Here is an 18,652-nt window from a genome sequence, read left to right on the forward strand (position 1 = left end):
GGCCCGCAGTCGCCTTCAGTGTCGGAGCAGGAAAGGATGAAGGCTTCGGCATGACGTTGCGACCGACTGGCAGTTTTCTTTTCAAGGCGGTATGGTATGCGCAGGTCCCATCACTTGGTTAGGAGAGCACAATCAACACAGCTAAAAACAGAAATAATCCATTATTACACCGCTACTAGCATCGTCTCCAACCAATCTCGTCTACTCTGCTTCTGGTAACAACAATCATCTGCTACAATAGTCCAAAAACAACTTAAACAGCAATTGACTAGGGCTGGAAGGCAGGGTTGCTGACATAACACTCCGATCCCGGTCCCGCCTCCGCAAGAAAAAAAAGAGTCAGTCGAGAAGAAGAATTGTCCGTCGTGTTTGCAATTGCCTTCTTGTGCCCCCTTTTTGGCTGTGTCTTCTTTCGGATCCCTCAGTTCCTAATGTCCGACGAGTTCATCCCCAATGGCGCGGCGACGCCCGTCAGTCCCAAGATGAGTGGCCTGGCCCTCACCGAGTATACCGCCGCTCCCACCCCTCCATCTGAACGCTCCGAGCCCAAATACCCCCCAAACTGGGGCATCCCCGATGCCTTCCTGCTACCCAATGGGTACCCCGATGTGAGATTGGTTCTTCCAATATCATACCGCTTTCTAACGAACGGTCAACTAGTATCTCCGACTGATCTTGACGTCACGAGTTTACGATGTTATCGAAGAGACTCCTCTCACCCACGCGGTGAACTTGAGTAACCGGCTCGAGAGCCGCGTTATGCTCAAGCGGGAGGATCTGCTGCCGGTGTTCAGCTTCAAGCTGCGTGGCGCATACAACAAGATGGCTCACTTGAACCATGAGCAGCGGTGGAAGGGCGTCATTGCCTGCTCTGCAGGTGAGTTATGACATTATATACGGATGGTGATCTTCTAACATCTATATCAGGAAACCATGCACAAGGCGTGGCTTTTTCGGCCCGCAAATTGAGAATCCCCGCTACCATTGTCATGCCCTCCGGCACCCCCGCCATCAAGCACCTGAACGTTGCCCGTCTGGGAGGCAGCGTGGTTCTTCATGGCAACGACTTCGATGCTGCCAAAGAGGAGGCGCACCGACTACAGCATCAGCACGGCCTCACGAACATCCCGCCGTTTGACGACCCGTACGTGATTGCGGGCCAAGGCACTATTGGCATGGAGCTCCTGCGCCAGGCCAACTTGGATAAATTGGAGGCCGTCTTTTGCGCCGTTGGTGGTGGTGGCCTGATTGCTGGTGTTGGTGTGTATCTCAAGCGCATTGCGCCGCAGGTCAAGGTCATTGGTGTAGAGGCGTACGATGCCAACGCCATGGCCCAGTCTTTGGACGCAGGTGACCGCGTCTTTCTCAAGGAAGTTGGTCTCTTTGCCGACGGCGCTGCGGTCAAGTCTGTCGGAGAGGAGCCCTACCGGCTCTGCCGGGAGGTCATCGACGATATTATCCAGGTATCGACGGACGAGACCTGCGCCGCGATCAAGGACGCCTTTGAGGATACCCGCTCCATTATCGAGCCTGCTGGTGCTCTTGCTCTCGCCGGTCTTAAAAAGTATATTTCCAACAATCCCAGCCCCGACACCACCCGTGAATTGATCGCTGTCACCTCCGGTGCGAACATGGACTTTGACCGACTGCGCTTCGTGGCGGAGCGCGCCGCGCTGGGTGAGCGCAAGGAAGCCCTCCTGAGCGTGAAGATTCCCGAAAAGCCCGGGGCGTTTGCCAAGCTCATTGAAGTGATTCTGCCTCACGCCGTCACGGCATTCAGCTACCGCTACGCCCGCGAAACATCCGCCGATGTGCTCATGGGCATTTCGCTATCCGCCCTGACCGGCCGCGAAGACCTGGCGAAGATCATGCAGGAATTGGAGAAGGCAGGGATGAACGTCCACGATCTGACTGATGACGAACTCGCCAAGCGCCATCTGCGTTTCTTGGTCGGCGGTCGCTGCGACGTCGCCGACGAGCGCCTGTTCATGTTCGAGTTCCCCGAGCGGCCTGGCGCGCTGGCCAAGTTCCTGACCACGCTGCGGCCAAATCAGAACATTTCACTGTTCCACTACCGCAACTACGGTGGCGATGTCGGCAAGGTCCTGGCTGGTATCCAATGCCCGGCGGCGGAGAAGGAGGATCTGGAACATTTCCTACGGGATCTGGGATATCCGTTCAGCGAACACACCGACTCTCCGACCTACCGGACGTTTTTGCGCTGTGATTGATTTCGCTTTTTGTGTACGCGTCGATGGTTTTGGTTCTTGCTTGGTGAATCGTGCGGTTCGACATTTTCGGCTTTTTGTTGTGTTCATGGTCGGCGTTCGGTCTTTGTTCCATAGACTCTTGGAATTGGCTTCATTCTGTATGATAGCTGTACTTGTCCGAAGACAAGATGATTTGATCCTACAATCTCATTATATTCATCTTCCATCTCTGTGTAGTCCGTCTATACTCTCCCACCGCCTACTCGACTATGATTGGCTGACTCGGCACCGGCAATACCACACCTCCGGCCAGCCTTTTGCGCCTTCCAGACCAACAGACCAAGCAACACCACCCATCTCACCTCCCCATTCCGGGTTCCCAGTTCATTCCTCGAGGCAATTCCTGGGTTCAAACAAGGAATCGCCCACCATGTTCTCCCTCCGCACCGTCTTCGGTGCCTCCTCCGGCGCCCTCCGCCAATTTCTCCCCTCCGTCTCCCGCCGATCATTCTACAGCTCTGTATCGCTCCGCCCATTCTCGCACATGATCCGAAACAGTCTCACAAGGCTGCGCGCTGGACAATCACAATCGAGCACTGCCGTCGCTGTTGCTGTGGGTTCTGCCAGGCAGATAGAGCAGGTCCGGGGGATGAAGACTCGGTCTTCGGTGAAACGGTTGTGTGATGGCTGCAAGGTATGATTGTGGCATGAATTGTCTCTTGCACTCGCAATTGCAGTGATCGTCTGGGATTGCTGGATCAATTGAGGGTGTTTGGGTCTGTGGATTCGATTACTGATTTGACTGTTGGGAAACTTTAGCCTGTTAAACGGAAGGGCCGCGTGTACATTATTTGGTGAGTCTATCCTGGATTTTCAGGGCTATTCTTCATGCTAATTGTTCTTTCACTGCCATAGCTCGAAGAACCCGAAGCACAAGCAACGGCAAGGGAAATAGAGTCGACAACAACGTGCTTGCGGACTGACGCATTTTTGGATACCCCGGCTATGCATTGAGAAAGATGAGTGGGACGGTCACAGTACTGTGTATGCTGTCACGATAGTCTCGAGTTCTTTTATTGATGGGCGACTTGCTGCGCGTGGGATTCCTCCGCCGGTTTGGGCAGATGCAGCGAGCTCGAACTTCAATGGGCATTGCCTCTTTATGAGCGTATCGGCCATGCAGTGGATTGGCGACCGGGTCTATACAACTGGTTTCGACTGAACTGTCAAGATCTGGGATGTTGGAATGCACAGGTGTTTGTCTCTTGCCTTCGGTTGATGGATATACGGATGGATTACTTCAAGTGGTGGCATTTCTTTTGCATGGTTACAACACGGGCCAATTACCTGGTCAGCGGTTTCGGCGCTCATGTCCTGATACTTACTGTATATTATTCTTCTTTTACGGCAATCGGAATTCTTTCTACTCCAGTCATTAACCAGTCCTAAATTGTAGAGATGGTGTCACGTGATGCGCGTTCCTGAACTTTTTTTCTCGGAAAAACACAGAACAAGTTTCGATTCCCAATCTTAACATCATGAGGTCTCCTACTCTTGCGCGGCTGCAGACCCGTGCGGTGTCTGGTCTGACCAGATCTTCCGTCCGTCTTCAGCCACAGACTCTCCTGCGTCAACGGTGCGCATCCACGGCTGTGTTGCGGCCGTCCGCTGTTGCGCCGGTGTCCCCGTCGATCCAGAGACAATGGCAGCAGCGGAGGAATGCCTCTGCGGCGGCATCTGCTGTGTAAGTACATTGACACGCTTCCAAATCGATCATTCTCTAATTGCCTTTCTGTGAATAGCCTCGAGGCCGCTGCGGCCAACCCGGAAGCCCTGTCGCAAGCCGCAATTATCGACAACCTGGATCCCGCGGAGGCTGCTCGCCTGGACAAATGTCGGAATATTGGCATTGCGGTACATTATCCCTCGAATTGGTGTTTCATGGACCACTTCTGACAATTCTCTTCGGCCAGGCCCACATCGACAGTGGTAAAACCACAGTCACCGAGCGTGTCCTCTTCTACACCGGCCGGATCAAGGCCATCCACGAAGTGCGCGGACGTGACAGTGTCGGCGCCAAAATGGACTCCATGGATTTGGAGCGCGAGAAGGGTATCACTATCCAGTCCGCCGCTACCTTCTGTGACTGGGTCAAGAAGGACAAGGAGGGCAAGGAGCACAAGTATCACGTCAACCTGATCGATACACCGGGTCACATTGATTTCACAATTGAGGTCGAGAGAGCGCTGCGCGTTCTAGATGGTGCCGTTATGATTCTCTGCGCTGTCTCGGGCGTACAGTCGCAGACCATCACGGTTGATCGGCAGATGCGCCGGTACAACGTGCCTCGCATTTCGTTCGTCAACAAAATGGATCGCATGGGCGCCAACCCGTTCAAGGCTGTCGAGCAGATTAACACCAAACTCAAGATCCCTGCGGCTGCGGTTCAAGTCCCCATCGGTGCTGAGGACGAGTTCGAAGGTGTCGTGGACTTGATCGACATGAAGGCTTTGTATAACGAGGGAGCCAGCGGTGAGGAGATTTCCGTGAAGGAAATTCCCGAGAAGGTCAAGGCTCTCGCCGAGGAGCGAAGAAACATGCTTATCGAGACCCTCGCCGATGTCGACGATGAAATCGCTGAAATCTTCCTTGAGGAATCCGTGCCCACAGCGGACCAGCTGAGGGCTGCAATTCGCCGCGCCACTATCGGGCTGAAGTTCACCCCAGTCTTCATGGGTTCCGCCCTGGCCAACAAGTCCGTGCAACCGATGCTGGATGGTGTGGTTGATTACCTGCCCAACCCTGCGGAAGTGGAAAACTTGGCTCTGGATCAGAAGCGGGCTGAGGCCTCCGTGAAGCTGGTCCCCTATAACTCTCTGCCCTTTGTTGGTCTGGCTTTCAAGCTGGAGGAGAGCAACTTCGGACAGTTGACCTACATTCGTGTGTACCAGGGTACTCTCCGCAAGGGTGCCAATGTGTTCAATGCCCGCAACAACAAGAAGGTCAAGGTGCCCCGTATCGTTCGCATGCACTCCAATGAGATGGAGGAAGTTTCGGAGATCGGCGCCGGTGAAATCTGTGCTGTGTTCGGTGTTGACTGCGCCTCTGGTGACACCTTCACGGACGGCCAGCTCGGCTACAGCATGTCGTCCATGTTCGTTCCCGAACCCGTCATCTCCCTTTCCATCAAGCCTAAGCAGAGCAAGGATGGCGCCAACTTCTCCAAGGCCATGGCTCGTTTCCAGAGAGAGGATCCCACTTTCAGGGTGACGTATGACACTGAGAGTGAGCAGACCATCATCTCCGGTATGGGCGAGCTCCACCTTGACATCTACGTTGAGCGTATGCGCCGTGAATACCGCGTGGACTGTGAGACCGGCCAGCCACAGGTGGCCTACCGTGAGACGCTCGGCAACCGCGTCGAATTCGACCACCTTCTCAAGAAGCAGTCCGGCGGACCCGGTGAATACGCCCGTGTCATGGGCTGGATGGAACCCACAGGAACCCTGGAGGAGAACAAGTTTGAGCAACAGATTGTCGGCGGCAGCATTTCCGAGAAATTCCTGTACGCTTGCGAGAAGGGTTTCAACCTCTCCTGCGAGAAGGGCCCTCTCGTCGGCCACAAGGTGCTGGGAACGCGCATGGTCATCAACGACGGTGCCACCCACATGACGGACTCGTCTGAAATGTCTTTCAAGAACGCTACCCAGCAGGCCTTCCGCAAGGCGTTCATGGAGAGCAACCCTTCTGTTCTGGAGCCCCTAATGAAGACCGTTGTTACCGCCCCGTCGGAGTTCCAGGGTGATGTGATCGGCCTGCTGAACAAGCGTGGCGCCACTATCAACGACACCGAGACCGGCGTCGACGAGTTCACTATCTACGCGGACTGCAGTCTCAACGGCATGTTCGGCTTCAGCACCCACCTGCGCGCCGCTACCCAGGGTAAGGGCGAATACACCATGGAATTTAGCCACTACGAGAAGGCTCCTCCGCAGATGCAGTACGTCTTCCATTCCCCTTGACCATTTTTGATAATCGTGCTAATTGGTCTCCCTCTAATAGGAAGGAACTCATTGCCAAGTACCTCAAGGCCCAGGCCGACCGACACAAGAAATAGACACATCCAAACCCCATGAAAGGTGTCAAGCTGTTGATTCGGCTTGCACTACACCACTTGTACCATTTCCCCTCCTCCCTCGCTCCCCCCAAGACAAATACACCCAGGCGGTGCTAGTTGGCCTTTCAAAGGATCCGAAGTCATACCTTTCGGCTTAGGGTTACGACACTGCCTTACACTCTCCCCATTTCTTTCTCAGACCTGTATTCCAAGAACAAGATATACCGTTTCTTTCTTTGCTTTCATCCATCAGTGCCCTGTACTCCAGTTGTTTGAATAGAAGTTGTTCCTTGGCGCTGCATCATTTCATGTCGGGGTTGGCAATTTGCAATTCGGGGTGTTTCGCTTCCTCTCTCTCCTCTCCGTGATATATCGAGTTAGAAGGCTAGAAATATATATACTGGTAGACAAGACCTTTTCCCCACCTATGGTCTCTCCTAACTCCCGGCTGTCTAGATGCGAAAATCAAAGCCTCAAATCAAACGTGAAACACCATCTACGGTTCAAAAGCCCTCAAGACTGCGAGACCGGCGACAGAGAAAGTTGCGACTCGGTTATGGCCTAGAATATCCTAGCAGTCAGCACATTGATCAACAGTTCGTCCCTATCCCGATCACATACCTCCATAGCGAACCCGCTCCCACCGAACCTTCTTCACAACCTTCTTCCCATCCTGCCGAGTGAACTTATTCTCCCAAATCTTCACCTCATTGCGCCGATCCGGCTCGGCCTTCTCGTACGTCACAGCCCCAGGCGCACCGTCTACATCCTCACCCGTCGCAGCAACCCAGACACGACGCCCTTCATACCATGGGATCTCGAAATCATTCAAAGCATGCACAATGGTCAGATCCAAGTCTTTGGTCTTATACTTCCTCCCTTCGGCATCATGCTCCGCAGCATCAACACCAGTCAAGCGTGCCACTCTCGCCGCCGTATCCCACCGGTCAACGATGTGACCAAGGACCCAGTTCTGGAACCGCGGATAACCGATCAGCGGCGAGAGCATAGGCGGAGTCAGGCCCTTGAAGCTGTACGACTCGATCAGGGTGCGCATGCTGCTGAACGACGCCAGCAGAATCACGCCGGCGAAGGGCTCCGCGTCCTTGATGGCGGGCTGGATGGCTGCTAGGTCGGGCGATCCAAAAGCGAATCGCTCTGCCACGGCGGCCGTCACTGCTGTGCCGAGGCTCTGGCCGACGATCACGATGCGGGATGGTGGGATACGCAGCGGACCAGCCGTTAGGAAGTTGATTAGTGACACGCCGTCGGTGATCAGGCCTTCTTCCGTCGGAGAGCCGGTTGAGACCCCGAACCCGCGGTAGTCGAGCGCAAAGACGTGCACGGGGTTCGAGGGCGTAGAGAGGGAGAGCATGGTGTTGTAGATTGCTGGGCGTTGCGCCGAGCCCAGGTGTGCGGCGTTGCCATGAACTGGAGACGGAGTTTAGAGCTATCCCATACATTCATTCACTCCTTGGCGCGGCACTTACAGCTCACGACCACGCGGGCATTCGGGTCCTTGGCCAAGAGATTAAAAGCGACGGTTTGAGCGTAGTCCTCTGCTGGGCCATTGGGCGGATGCTCGGCCAGCTCCTGTTCATGCTGTCGGCAGAGATGTAGCGGCAGAAGATGCCAGCCGTACAGCGTCTCGTTGTCGGGGGTTTGCAGGTTAAACGGCTGCACTTGGGTTCCTGGACGAGTGAGCCAATGCCGCCCAGGAACTTTGAATAGACATACTCAGGTAGCCGAATGGCTCGACATGGTTGACATCCTGCCACAGGCTTGGGTTGACCTTGTTGGCATACAGGCAACTGTGAGTGTCAGTCCGAGTCAATGGAAGAGCAATCAATTCACGTACAAGCGCTGGACGGCAGAGAAGGTCAGCGCGTAGATGAAGAGCACATAGACCAAGCCCCCGGCTGCTAGTGCCCAGTAGGCCTTTTTGAAGATGGGCAACAGCTCCATGATTATTATCAATGTTGTTGTTGGTAACCAACTTAGTCGCAGCGGCTGATAATCCACCGGGTTCCTTATCGCTTCCGCTTTTCCTCCCCTTCCTTTCTTCCCTTCATCTCCCACTCCTCGACATGTTCCCTTGACATCGCTTCCTTCCATCCCATCACCATCCACCATGGCTGAGAAGCGCAGACTGCCCCCGCGCGAACGCCGCGAACCCGCCAAGAAGCGCCTCTCCGAGACAACACCCGCGCCTACGCCGCCCGCCCAAAAAAAGAAGGCTACGCCCAAGGTCCGCCCACCACCCCCGGAGCTTGAAAAGCCGTTGCCCACGAAGATTAAAGATTCCGACGCCTTACCTATTATCCGGACGCGCCAGCCGACTACGCTGTCCGATAAGGAGTATCAGTCCCTCGCCGACAGGTTTGTGTCCTTGCTCTCGTGCCTCTGTCCAGTCACTGACGCGCGCCTTTCTAGTGCGGTGCTCCTCGCATCCCTCGAACGGTCCAAGAAGAAATGGCTCAGCGATGGGATCCTCGTTCGCTACTACACCAAACCCAAGAAGACCAAGCGCGAACAGATCGCGCAGCGCAACCCGCCCAAGGAATCCATGATGAAGGTCGGACCATGCGACGTCACCGTCGGACCTCATCTTTTCGATGCGATGATATACACCGTCAAAGACCCCAACGCGCCGCCGATGCAGTACGCGCCGCAACAACGCCCGATGGTCCACTACGGTCCTCCCGGTAGCTTCCAACAGTTCCAGCCATCCTACCCTCCGTCCGCATACCCACAGAAACGACCTCCGTACTCGCCAGCCCCTGCCAATCGTCCACCACAGGGGCATCCACCCAATCACGCGCATCCATCCCAGCAAAGGCCACAGCCATCGCCTCAGAGCGGACCGCGACCACCGCAGCAAAACGGGCAGCCCGCCAAACCGAGCCCTGACCCAGTCATCCAGATGCTTGCAACCCGAGCAGCAGCCGACCCCGAACTCAAGGCGTTGATGCGAGTGGTTGCCTCCAGCCAGGCGACGCAGGAACAGCTCCGCGCTTTTCAGGCACATATTGACGAGCTTAATGCCATCATCAAAGCAAGAGAGCAAAGACAGAGTGGGACTCCTGTTCAGCAACAAGGGTCGCCGGCACAGTCAACCTCTGGGTCGCAACCTCCGCCGTCTCAGACGGGACAGAATACTCCAAGTGAAGTAAACCCACCTGAGAAGCCCTCACAGGAGCCGGACTCAGAAGCTCAAGCTCCAACTCCGTCTAAGGAACCCGAACAAAAATCAAAATCCCAAGCTTCACAATCCGCACCTGACTCTAAGCCACAAGAGAAACCGAAACCGGCAGAGAAGCCTCAGACCCCGGCCCAAACACCGTCCACTCAGCCTTCGAATGGCACGCAAGGTGCATCTGACTCGACTAGCGTCAAACAAGAACCAGCTGCCGCAGCACCGCCTACGGCAAGTGCTCCTGCCAGCACCTCCGCCTCAGCCACAGGATATCAGCAACAGAGTCCAGTGCCCGGGACACCGCAAGGTAATGCCCAGCAGGCTGGGGCCCGGCCGGGGCAACCATATCCCCCTCAACAACAAGCTCCGCAGAGTGGTTCTGCTCCCATTCAATCTCGTCCACCACAGTATGGTTCACCGAGCCAATATTATCGACCCACAGCTCCATTGCCACCTCCACGAGTAAACTACAAAGCCATCGTCTTCGAATTCACATCCCCGTTGACCCCGTACGGAAGCAGTACCTCGGGTCATGCAGGCTCTGGTGACCGTTACCTGTTCCCCGAATATTCAATCTTGGAGTGGATACCCAGCGAAAACACTGTGCTTGCCTCGTTCCTGGTTGTTCGAAAGGTTGATCCCACCACCCCGTTCCCCATCGAAACCCCCTCGGAGACCAGCAACAGTAAGGGTAAAGGGAAATCAAAGAAGGGCGATAAGAAGGGCAAAGGTGCAGAAAAGGACGCAAATGGCGCTGCCGCCCAAGTATCTGCCCCTTCTTCTACAGACACGCCTCAGAAACCCGATGCGGCGAAGCCGCCAGACAATAATAACACCGACGCCAAACCTGAACCCGGAACACCAGCTGGCGACTCCACCACTGCCACCACGCCAAACGAGGCAAACCTGAAAGAATACTGGCAACCCGTCACATTCCGCATCCACGCCTCGAACCCCAAGATCCTGGAACCTCTCTCCCGCGTCGTCAAGCCCGCCGAAGAAGTCCGCAAGTACATGAACGAGGTCATGGACCGCGCCGAGCGCGCTCCAGATGGGTTCCTCGCTAATCGGCTGCCGCGCGAGAAAGTCGACCCGGCTGTCTTTGCCGAGGAGAATCGTGGCACGCCAGTGCCCGGTCCAGCAACTGGTGCTAGTGCTAGTCGCAGCCGTCCTTCTCGTAGTAAGGCGGCTGGTGAGGAGTCCGAGGTTGATCAACTCCCTCTGGAGATGGATGTGGAGGAAGAGGAGGAGGAATTGATGGACTTTTATGGCGCGCCGGATGGACTGCCGCCAATGGGGGCTTGATTGGATTGTATCTATAGAAATAAAGGAAAGACAACCAACTGGCACCATCATCAACCACATCGAGATATATTTAAACCCTCCGATCTCCCCTAAAACAGTACAATAATCACACACTTCCCCCAGGGCTCCAACCCCCGTGCTGATCCCCAATAATCCCCGCCGTCTCCAACAACCACCGCGCACTCTCCCGATTCGGATCACCCGCCCCAGCCTTGATATTAATACTACGTCTCCTCTCCACCTCCCGCGCTTCAAATTCCCACTTACGGCGCTGGATCTCCACTGCATTCGCCTCCTCTGTAGAAGACTGTTCCGGGTCCGGGAGAACCCCCCACACCTCGAGGGCGTAGATATCCAGTCTCGTTTTGACGGGCTCGTCAAACGGAGACGCCGTACCGGATGGTAAGAAGACGCCATCGTGACCGACGGGCAGAGCGATGAAATCAGCTGTTTCCAGATTCACGTCTATCGAGAGACTGCCCGCGCCGTGTGGGGTCGGCTGGGAGTGGTGGCTTCGTGAGGAAGGGGGGATTTGGCAGCCGAGCGCTATGCCGGTGTGGGTGGAGAAGTAGGCGGGTGGGAGGTTGGGTTTTTGGATTACTGAGGGCGAGGTGTTGCCCTGGAGGAGCAGGTGGGTTGGCGATAGTTGGAAGAGAACCGGCGGTGGATCCGAGGTGGTGGTGCTTGATGTGCTGCTGTGGTGGGAGGACGATTTCCATGGTTGGGGGAGATAGGCGCCTAAGGTGACGAGGTCGGTGGTGGAAGAGGACGAGGATGAGTTTTGGGGAGCGCCGTGTAGGATGAGGAGGGTGGCGGATTGCCAGGTCAGGACGTGGTGGGAGAAGGAGGTGAGAGAGGAGCCGTGGGCTGTTGTTGAGAAGACGGGGTGCAGGCGGATACCGCTGCGGAAGAGGTTTAAGGATGGGGAGGTGGATGAGAGGAAGAAGGAGAGGTGTGAGGTCAGCGCTGGGTTGAGAATGCTGGACTCGAAGCTGCCGGGGAGCATGATTGATGGGAGTGGTGATGGTCGCGGAGTTGCTTCTTTCTTCTCGATTGTATCTTGTATAGGGTGTGACGGTTCCTTCTGCCGTTTTTTGGAGAAGTCCAGGTTCTTGCTGAAGAGAAGGTGTTCGAAGAGCGGAGTCAATGGATCGAAGAGATATGGTAGCGAAGACGTGATCGTTCTGGCGAAAGCCTTGTAGGAGATTCCGCCGTCGTGTTGCTCTGGAGAAAAGGCCGCGATGATATTGTCCGCCTGTTTCTGGATGTCGTCCAGCCGTTCTTCATGCAAGTCCGATATAAATGTCCGGACAGATCCAAGCGAGTTCAAAGGCGCAATGGCTAGTAATAGCATGAGCAGTCGGCGGAATGTGTCAATCGAGATGCGCGTTTCATAGACCGTCTTATCAATGCGGTGATCATGTTTAAACACCTCAATGGCATCCAGCGACTCCAATGCCGCAAGCGCCAGATCATCATCTTCATCATCCTCATCATATTCCTCATCACCAGGCTCATCAATCGCAAAACCAGGTGCATGAGAGTGCGCAGCAGCCGATTCATCCACTTCCTCCTCTTCACCACTACCATCTCCTTCCTTCGCAGCCCCTCGATCAGGCGAAGACCCCAGATCCTTCCTCCCCACATCTGCCAAGCTCCCAAAAAGCAACTTGATCCGATCCCGGCGGCCCCGCTTCAGCACCTTCCCATACCGCTCCGTGAGCAGCACGACAACCTTAACCATGGCCTCAAAAGTGAGCACGCTGGGCGCCATGGTACTCTGAAACGGAAAGGCGCCTAGATACGAGACCATGCGGAAGAGCACCGGGCCCGCGTCGAGCGGGTACTGGTGCGCGGCGGAGTAGCTGCCATCGGGAATGCCCAAAAAGTCAGAGAGGGTCTTCTCGTTCCAGTAGCGCAGACCGCCCTGCTCGGAGGCGCGGAAAAAGAAGTTGTCTTTGAAATGCGTGAGCTCTAGCGGCGTGAAACATTTCGTGGCGAAGCGTTCGGCGAGGATGTAGCTTAGTTCCTCTGCGGACGGGATTAGATATTGGATGGTGATATATGGGGGGATATGCGGGGAGAAGGTCGCATAGGGTCCACCGGTGGTAAGACATGTTTTATGAGCAGGAATTGCAGGGCAAGCATCGACTGACCTGGGGAACCCCCATGCACGAGCTCCGCTGACTGGCCTGCGCCCATTGTTCAGGTCAAGACGCGAGGTGACAGCAGCGCGGGTCTAGACAGGCAGCGATCAGAGGGACCGGTGACAATGATGGGCCTGGGCATGTGGCTGCTACCGGAACGGTGTCAAGAGTACCAGCAAGGAACAAGAATAATACGCGGAATTAGCCAAGTTGAGTGAGTACAAGTCAAAGTACCAGGAGAGTGAGTAGGCAATGTAGGTTGTTGGGTTGACAGCTCGATGATGTGGAGACATGTGACGGCATTCGTGCCTGAGGCAACACAAAGCTTGTATGTACTTATTGAATTGACGAGGGAACTATTTTTGACTCTTTAGATCTACTAGCAGGAATCCGACCGGCCGCAATCATATTACAGCATGACAATCCCAACGCCGCCCATGCGCTTCTCATCCGGCAGGTTCTTGTCGTTGATCCCTCCCGGCACCGGCGCCGCGCGGTAGTTGTACAGATAGAAATGGAGCTGTCCATCGCCCGCCCCGAATTTGAGCTGCTCCAGGAACAGTGGGTTGTCGTGCAGCGTGAGAGCGTTGAACACGTCGAATTTGGCCTGAAGAGGTCAGTATATCAATACCAGTACTTGGGGAGAGTATCTACCTTCTTGGCCAGAATGAGGGCATCGTTGATCAGCACCAGCAGTTGCTTTTTGAGCGCCTTCGTGTCCTCCGTGAATGCCGTTTCGGTCGCGTAGTAGTACAAGTACGCTGCGCGCACGACCTGGTGCTTGGGGTTGTCGATGACCGTTGACTCGAGGTTGTAGAACGAGACAAAATCCGTGATCTTGTGCGTCTCCGGGTCCTCCACCACATACGACCAGACGACCTGATCCTGCGCGGGCAGGTCCTTGTGCACCAGCCAGTGGTCGATCTCCTCGCGCGTGAAGGCCTGGTTGAGCTGGAACCGCCGCATGTACCGCTCCAGCAGATCAAAGACGGCGTCGATGTCTTTGGATTCCATGGGCCGCAGACCGGGCATGGCGGTCTGGTTGGGCAGGTGGTTCTTGGTGATCTGGCGAGCCTTGGTCGAGCCATGAGGCAGGGGCGAGAAGCCGACTTCGTAGAGCTTCAGCCAGTCCAGCGCGCGGTGGTAGTACCGGCAGGAGCTGACGGGGGTGGGCAGGATGATGCCACCGGTGTAGATGGCCTGGAAGATACCATTGATGTAGCAGCGCCGGGTAATCTCCTTGATCAGGACTGGCGTCAACCGCTTCGAGCGCAGTTTCTTGTGGATACAGAGGAAATTGATCTCGGTGACCTTGATGCGCTCGCCCCGCACGCGCAGCTCCGTGGGGACACCGCAGATCGAGGCAACCAGTTTGCGGGACTTGGTAGCCCGTACCCCGACGTGCCATTCCTTCCTCCAGCCGGGAGACATCAGGGCCCAGTGCAGGAACGACTGCGAATAGCTGAATCGGAACATGGCGTTGTCATCCTCGACGTAGTGGTTGTTCAGCAGCTCGTAGAGTTCCTTGAGCTCCTCGTTGTTGGTCAGATCCAGAGTGCACCACTCGAATCCCTCCAGGAGCGGGTCCGGCGTCTTGGACACTTCGTCGGGGTTGATCCTCTTGATCGGGCCCTGGGTGACCTGCTTCTGGCGCCCCTGGTCTTCGAAATGAGGCACAGGCTGGGTCTGCCAAAACTTATACGAAGCCATATCCTTTTGGTTCTTGCCTCCCAGTGACAGCCCAGTGAGTAATTGTGAGATATCCATGTTCTGCAGCGCCTCCGCGGCCTTGTTCTTGTCCATCGCGGCGAGCTCTTTTTTCAGTGCCGGATTCTGTTCCAGCATTGACTCGACAACTTTCGCGGGGATCTTTTTCGTCGTGCCGGAGGAAGGGACGTCGTCTGAGCAGAGGCATTGTGGTCAGTTATCACATCGCGCAGTGGTGGGATGCAAGAGAATCAGTCCTACCAGCGTCTGCCTCGGCCCCGCCAACGGGCTTGGGGTGGGTCTCGTCCTCTGGACGCATGGGTTTTTTGCCCTTGGAGTCATTTGATTCCGACATGGTGAGCGAGAAGAATGGAAGGGCGGACCAGGCGGGCGGGGTGGGAGGAGAGAGAGGAAGGAAGAGAGGTAAGTTTAGTTAGTTGGCAGAGTAGGATTTGGTGACGGGTTGGCCCCACTGATCAGCCAACCGACGATAGGCGACTACAGAGTATAGTTATTTTATGATTCTCTATTCATCGACTCGATCTATTCACAGGGTATCGCCAGAAGAATTGTTGAAATCCCAAAACACCTTTTCATGTATTTATTCACGGGCATGGCTTGGTCTCAACCACATCCAGGAAACCGCCCACCAGATGCAGACTGCCCGTGACAAAAGCCATCACGGGCGACTGCTCCTCAGGCAAATCCTTGCGCGCCGCCCCGGCCACCTCGCGCGCAAAGTCGACAGCCTCCTCAATCGTGCCGAACACCTGCACCTGCGCCTGGGGGTCATTCGAATTCCACGCCTCCGCAAGGGATTTCTGCACGCGCAGCAGCTCGACGTCGTCGGCGTTGGTGTTCATGCTGACCAGATCCGGCCGGTAGCCCGCCTGCTTGTAGGTGATGTTGGTACAGAACACCGCGTGCGTGAATGGAGAGGTGGATCCAAGCGCCAGAGCCAGCGTCTCGTGCAGCGCGCGGGCAAGAGCCGTGCTGTCGCGGGTCTGTTGGTTGAAGATCAAGATCCGCGGCTTTTTGCTTGCCACGTCGCTGGAGGAGGAGTCCGCCTGGATTCGGGACGCGAACCATGAGCCCGCCAGCCGGATGCTCTCCAGCGTGTGGCCGCCGTCGATGTACCAAGCCACGTTCTTTTCGATCCGAGTTTCGCAGCGGCCGCCGAGACGGGTTTCCTCCAGACCTTTCTTGAATTTCGGGGGTAGAGATTCGGACGACATATTCTCTGGGATGCCTGAAACGCCGATTTTCCTCAAAAACTCCGCCGCGGTTGCAGAAGCCAACGCCGCATTCGTATACTGGAAGTCGCCGGCCAGACCAAGCTTGACTTGACTGCCGTCGGCAAGCAGTTCGGGATGGCCCAGTACCACATCCAACTGGACGCCTTTCTCTTCAGCGCGCTGAGTCAAGACTTTCTCCGCGCTGAGAGCTTGCGGCGCAGTAAAAGCCCGTACGCCAGGCTTGATAATACCGCCTTTGTGCCATGCGATGTTCTCGATTGTGGTCCCCAGTAGCGCGGTGTGGTCGATACCAAGGCTTGTTATGGCGGTAACCTTGGGTTGCTCAATCACATTCGTGCAATCGTACTGCCCTCCAATCCCACACTCAATCACTGCTGCATTGACGCCTTCCCTGATATAGGTGTGGAACGCCATCAGGGTCAAATAGCGGAAATATTGAGGCTTGGTACCCGGCGCAGTGGGGTTCTGCCCTGCCGATTTGGCAGCTTCCTCAAGCCGATCCCATACTTCGAAGAAGTAACGCGCGAATTGTTCTTCGGATAGCGGGGTATTATCAATCTTGATGCGCTCACGGGCGAAACGCAGGTGCGGAGAGGTGTAGAGCCCAACCTTGTGGATCGACGGTGCCGATTGACCTGACTCCGGCTTGGTATATTGGGAGAGAATCGAGGAGATAAACGCGGAGGTGGATCCTTTGCCTTTGGTACCGGCGACATGAACAGGATTCAATTGGTTCAGATCGGACGGCTAGAACGAAACAAACAAGATCAGGTAGAGCTCCGGTCAAGATCAGGTCGGCGTACCTTGTATCCGATGCGCTCAAGCCATTCCACCATCTCCGGGATGGAGCGCTCGTTAATTTCGTCCCGCGATTTGGCTTTCCGCAGCTCCTCCACGATGGCATAGTTGGTTTGGAGGGAATTGAGCGCTGTAATCGCAGCCTGCACAGATTCAATGTCAGTAACTCCCAGCCGAACCGACAACCTCCGAGCCATACCTCATATGTACGAGCCATGGCGGGCGAGTGCGTAGAGACTCGGCGCCGTGGACAATATTGCCAGGAATAAAGAGCGCGCCAAAAGCTTCGCATCGACAATTGAAACCCAGGCGATCAGAAAGCTGGGGGGTTTGTTGCGCAAAAAAACCCCAGCCAGTCGATGACAAGAATTGAGTGGAGTGACGAACGGACTTGCCCGCGGGAAACCAAAGCTGGGTACGTACTCACGTGACCATCAACACAGCAAGCATTACAAACGGATTCCTAGTTATACAAGTGAAGAAGTGTATTATTTCGAGGATAGGATACTAGAGTCCTGTAGATGGAGGCAAAGAGAAACATAATAGATGTAATATGAATTCAGCCCAAACGGAACCTAGGAGAGCAAAGCAGATGCAGACGCCAGGTGGAAACACAACAGGAGTACAGGTGGAACGGGAGGAACAAACAAAACACAGGGAAACCCTGCCGCGTCATGTCTAAAGCCGAATTCCATATGTCCTTGGGCGAATGAGAGAATCAATCTACCGGCGGCAGACCCAGCAAAGCTCGGTTGGGCAGGCGAGCAGGGACAAGGAAATCAGAGGAGGAGCACCGAGACGGTTGGATGGGAGACAGGAGAAGAGCCAAGCTCGAGAGAGTGGTGGGAGAAGCAACCCTAGCCCCGGGCCAGAAGCTGCGTGGGGGAGGAAGAGTCACAAGTAATCGATCAGCATCGCATGGCCAATTGCGGAAGAGAAAAAAGTGATTATCGTTTAGCAGTTGCAGGCACCGGCGCCTTGGGTTCCAGGTGCCTCAGGGCGCAGATCCACGCCGGGTCGAGGGGTTGTCCGAAGGTTCCGCGGGCCAGCCTGATCGAGCGGCAGCTTCTTGGCGATGGCTGTGAAGAGTTCCTTGACATTGGTCGCAGTCTTGGCCGATGTTTCGAAGAAAAGCAGACCCGCCTCGCGGGCATAGGCTTCGGCATCGGCGGTAGGAATGGCCCGCTTATCTGGGCTCTCATCGACCAAATCGAGCTTGTTGCCGGCGAGCGCGATCACAATATTCTCATTTGCTTGGCGCTGAAGTTCCTTCACCCACGACTTGGCCTTGTCCAGCGACGACTATCATATCATCCAGCAAGTTAGCGTCAATTCCGCGACAGAAAAGGCAGTGGAGTGGAAGGGTCGGCATACAGCCTGCGTGATGTCATAGACAACGACAGCGCAGTTAGCATTTCGATAATACATCGGAGCCAATGACTTGTATCGCTCCTGGCCAGCAGTATCCCAGATTTCAAACTTGACGGTGGTGCTATCGTCGAGCGAGATGGTCTGTGTCAGGAAAGCGGCGCCGATCGTCGACTCCCGGTAATCATCGAATTGATCCTGAGCAGTTAGCACTTGGTGTCTGGGATGGCGATGTTCAGGTACTCACTTTCACGAATCGCAGCACTAGAGAGCTCTAGAAGATAACAAGGATGTTAGCGACCGACCAAAAAGAAGCAGTCAACGGTCACGAACCTTTCCAACGGCAGACTCTCCTGGTGAGACGGAACAGCCAAATGTTAGCAATCATTTCAGCCAGAAGGACGGCTAGGATATATAGGGACGACCTACCGAGCAGAACCAGCTTGAACTGGGCGAACCGCGCGCCGGGGCGGGCTCCTGCTGGTTGTCTGGAAGCCATGGCTGCTGATCAGGAGAGCGGTCGGCAACGAGCGCGAAGCAAAGACGAC

The 18,652-nt window shown here is 55.5% G+C and overlaps 8 protein-coding genes across 8 annotated transcripts; 4 read left to right on the plus strand and 4 right to left on the minus strand.

Moving 5' to 3' along the window:
• Positions 1 to 431: 431 nt before the first annotated feature.
• N7474_008389 (threonine dehydratase, biosynthetic) lies at positions 432 to 2,231 on the plus strand (the record flags this gene model as incomplete). The annotated part of the gene is made up of 3 exons (XM_057199799.1): positions 432 to 608; positions 661 to 877; positions 928 to 2,231. The coding sequence occupies 3 exons, from the start codon at positions 432 to 434 to the stop codon at positions 2,229 to 2,231; spliced, it is 1,698 nt and encodes a 565-aa protein (XP_057050500.1).
• A 409-nt stretch (positions 2,232 to 2,640) lies between these two features.
• On the plus strand, positions 2,641 to 2,910 carry N7474_008390 (uncharacterized protein; the record flags this gene model as incomplete). The annotated part of the gene is made up of 1 exon (XM_057199800.1): positions 2,641 to 2,910. One exon carries the CDS (start codon positions 2,641 to 2,643, stop codon positions 2,908 to 2,910), a length of 270 nt encoding a protein of 89 aa, XP_057050501.1.
• An 838-nt stretch (positions 2,911 to 3,748) lies between these two features.
• N7474_008391 (elongation factor G) lies at positions 3,749 to 6,327 on the plus strand (the record flags this gene model as incomplete). Its single annotated transcript, XM_057199801.1, has 4 exons — positions 3,749 to 3,954; positions 4,013 to 4,124; positions 4,184 to 6,210; positions 6,273 to 6,327. The coding sequence occupies 4 exons, from the start codon at positions 3,749 to 3,751 to the stop codon at positions 6,325 to 6,327; spliced, it is 2,400 nt and encodes a 799-aa protein (XP_057050502.1).
• Positions 6,328 to 6,823: 496 nt separating this feature from the next.
• Positions 6,824 to 8,460, minus strand: N7474_008392 (alpha/beta hydrolase; the record flags this gene model as incomplete). The annotated part of the gene is made up of 5 exons (XM_057199802.1): positions 6,824 to 6,888; positions 6,949 to 7,758; positions 7,818 to 8,018; positions 8,065 to 8,138; positions 8,186 to 8,460. The coding sequence occupies 5 exons, from the start codon at positions 8,458 to 8,460 to the stop codon at positions 6,824 to 6,826; spliced, it is 1,425 nt and encodes a 474-aa protein (XP_057050503.1).
• N7474_008393 (uncharacterized protein) lies at positions 8,459 to 10,828 on the plus strand (the record flags this gene model as incomplete). The annotated part of the gene is made up of 1 exon (XM_057199803.1): positions 8,459 to 10,828. One exon carries the CDS (start codon positions 8,459 to 8,461, stop codon positions 10,826 to 10,828), a length of 2,370 nt encoding a protein of 789 aa, XP_057050504.1.
• Positions 10,829 to 10,934: 106 nt separating this feature from the next.
• N7474_008394 (glycylpeptide N-tetradecanoyltransferase swoF) lies at positions 10,935 to 15,037 on the minus strand (the record flags this gene model as incomplete). Its single annotated transcript, XM_057199804.1, has 4 exons — positions 10,935 to 13,067; positions 13,397 to 13,582; positions 13,630 to 14,876; positions 14,944 to 15,037. 4 exons carry the CDS (start codon positions 15,035 to 15,037, stop codon positions 10,935 to 10,937), a joined length of 3,660 nt encoding a protein of 1,219 aa, XP_057050505.1.
• Positions 15,038 to 15,287: 250 nt separating this feature from the next.
• On the minus strand, positions 15,288 to 16,953 carry N7474_008395 (tetrahydrofolate synthase; the record flags this gene model as incomplete). Its single annotated transcript, XM_057199805.1, has 3 exons — positions 15,288 to 16,685; positions 16,742 to 16,879; positions 16,936 to 16,953. 3 exons carry the CDS (start codon positions 16,951 to 16,953, stop codon positions 15,288 to 15,290), a joined length of 1,554 nt encoding a protein of 517 aa, XP_057050506.1.
• A 737-nt stretch (positions 16,954 to 17,690) lies between these two features.
• N7474_008396 (Rab family GTPase) lies at positions 17,691 to 18,603 on the minus strand (the record flags this gene model as incomplete). Its single annotated transcript, XM_057199806.1, has 5 exons — positions 17,691 to 18,038; positions 18,111 to 18,302; positions 18,352 to 18,378; positions 18,438 to 18,457; positions 18,534 to 18,603. 5 exons carry the CDS (start codon positions 18,601 to 18,603, stop codon positions 17,691 to 17,693), a joined length of 657 nt encoding a protein of 218 aa, XP_057050507.1.
• Between the last annotated feature and the right edge of the window lie 49 nt (positions 18,604 to 18,652).

This window comes from Penicillium riverlandense (genome assembly GCF_028828495.1).
Source record: "Penicillium riverlandense strain IBT 135883 chromosome Unknown utg000007l_segment0_segment0, whole genome shotgun sequence".
NCBI classification, from domain to species: domain Eukaryota; kingdom Fungi; phylum Ascomycota; class Eurotiomycetes; order Eurotiales; family Aspergillaceae; genus Penicillium; species Penicillium riverlandense.